Raw genomic sequence first — 1,742 nt, forward strand, 5'->3', positions numbered from 1 at the left:
CCCTCCTTTGGTTTTGTAATTAATTGCCCTTGTACTTATTTTCTCATGTGTGTTTTGTACTGTTTAATTATCCATTGTTCTGTACCTGTGGTTTTATGGTTTTATTTGTGTGTATAAATACTGTGTAGTAGTTGTACTTGTTCAGTTGTTGTATGCTGCTGTCTTAAAGTTAATAAAGTTATTGTCAAGTTACGACAGGGGTACATTTATATAATGATTTGATCATTTCCATTTTTCCATTTCCACTTTCCGGTTCTGGTTTCCAATGGTCATTGTCAGTCACATGCTAGAAACCAAATGCAAACCAACCACACCAAATAAGGTACTCAATTAACTCCTACTACATACCTTTGTCATATGACCAGCACAAACAGTAAACATCATATAAAACTAACCAAGTTATACACTTGATCATCAGTTACTACTTTCATCCAATTCAGTCATATCAACTGTTATCAATTGCTAGTCACTTTACACTATGTTAGTACTAGTAGGTCTCCTTGTGTTATTGGGAACAACTTGTCTGCCTGGTGGAGCGAAAGCTAACAACAATGTTAGTAATAATTACTTTAGTGTGTAATTTATATGTTTTTGCTGCTGCTGCTGCTTGCTGCTGCTGCTTGCTGCTGCAACTTAATGTCATAGCACAGTAACTACATGAATGTTCCTATTCTCACCATCAGGTTCAGGAGGTACACACCATCCTACCCTACCATCAACTGATGACTCCAAAATGGATACATGATCATGCCATATTAACCACACCACATGCCCTTCATTCTCAATATATTGAGTTTCCCTCTGGTGTACAATTTGAACAAATGTTACGACAGCAACTGGTACCTCCTAATGTCCTATCATCTACTGATAGCGTTGCCATTACAATCACTATTGCTATGGATACTCAAGTTGCTAACAGTGGTGATCATGATCTACAAATAGGAATAAGTGATGGAGCTTCTTTTGTAGGATTTATAGTTCAAGATAAACATAATTATCCCAATACCTCACCATGTCGCCTTGAAGAAGCTGACATTAGTACTGGAATACTTCAGAATATTGCTGGAGGAAGTGGCCCACTAGTGGCTTCTCGACGTTACTCTGGTGAGATAAACATTCATATCAGACCAACAGAGAAATGGGGATCCTGTCACACAGAACATGATGAAGGATATACTAATATTGCTAACTATCAACGTCTCCTAGACCTCACCAAGGGATTGTATCTTGACATGTACCGCCATAGTCCTTTGGAAAAGTATCGTATTAAATACATTGTAGTAGATATCTACCTGGACTAGAACTATTATTGACTATATAGTGTGTAGTGTGGAACATGTAGAATTTGTTGTAGGAGAATAACCTTCTCTGTTACTTGTTGCATTGATCATTGAAAATACATATGCACAGTATATAGTATGTGAGTCCTCAATAACTCATAGATAGAATTTCATTTAAAATTTGTCTCATAAAAGTGTTGCTTTATCCAGTAAAATATTATTATAGTGGATAGCTATCATTTTATAAATGGTGACTCCAAGATGAAGTCAGTTGTGCATACAAGCATTGATAAAAAGAGCCGCCACAAGTTTAACATATGGAAGGCACTGATACAAGTTCACAAATGATTATTAATGTTATTGTGCCCATGCAATTATAGTAAGAGAGTGCAAAAGATTTTTGACATTATTGGACAGGACCACTGGCAAGGAGGAATAGAGTGTGTCCAGACCAGATATATA

At 36.5% G+C, this 1,742-nt stretch overlaps 1 protein-coding gene across 1 annotated transcript; it reads left to right on the top strand.

Annotated features, from left to right (window-relative positions):
• The first annotated feature begins 317 nt into the window (after window positions 1-317).
• Window positions 318-1,479, top strand: LOC136245981 (uncharacterized). The gene is made up of 2 exons (XM_066037429.1): window positions 318-553; window positions 684-1,479. The coding sequence occupies exons 1-2, from the start codon at window positions 479-481 to the stop codon at window positions 1,299-1,301; spliced, it is 693 nt and encodes a 230-aa protein (XP_065893501.1). The 5' UTR covers window positions 318-478; the 3' UTR covers window positions 1,302-1,479.
• Window positions 1,480-1,742: the final 263 nt, after the last annotated feature.

Source organism: Dysidea avara, chromosome 15 (genome assembly GCF_963678975.1).
Source record: "Dysidea avara chromosome 15, odDysAvar1.4, whole genome shotgun sequence".
NCBI classification, from domain to species: Eukaryota; Metazoa; Porifera; class Demospongiae; order Dictyoceratida; family Dysideidae; genus Dysidea; species Dysidea avara.

What these genes read in the sequence shown, in the direction of transcription:
- LOC136245981 (XM_066037429.1), top strand. Translation starts at nt 479, where the DNA reads ATGTTAGTACTAGTAGGTCTCCTTGTGTTATTGGGAACAACTTGTCTG. An exon ending in GAGCGAAAGCTAACAACAAT is followed by an intron (nt 554 to 683) that starts GTTAGTAATAAT and finishes TCTCACCATCAG; the next exon opens with GTTCAGGAGGTACACACCAT.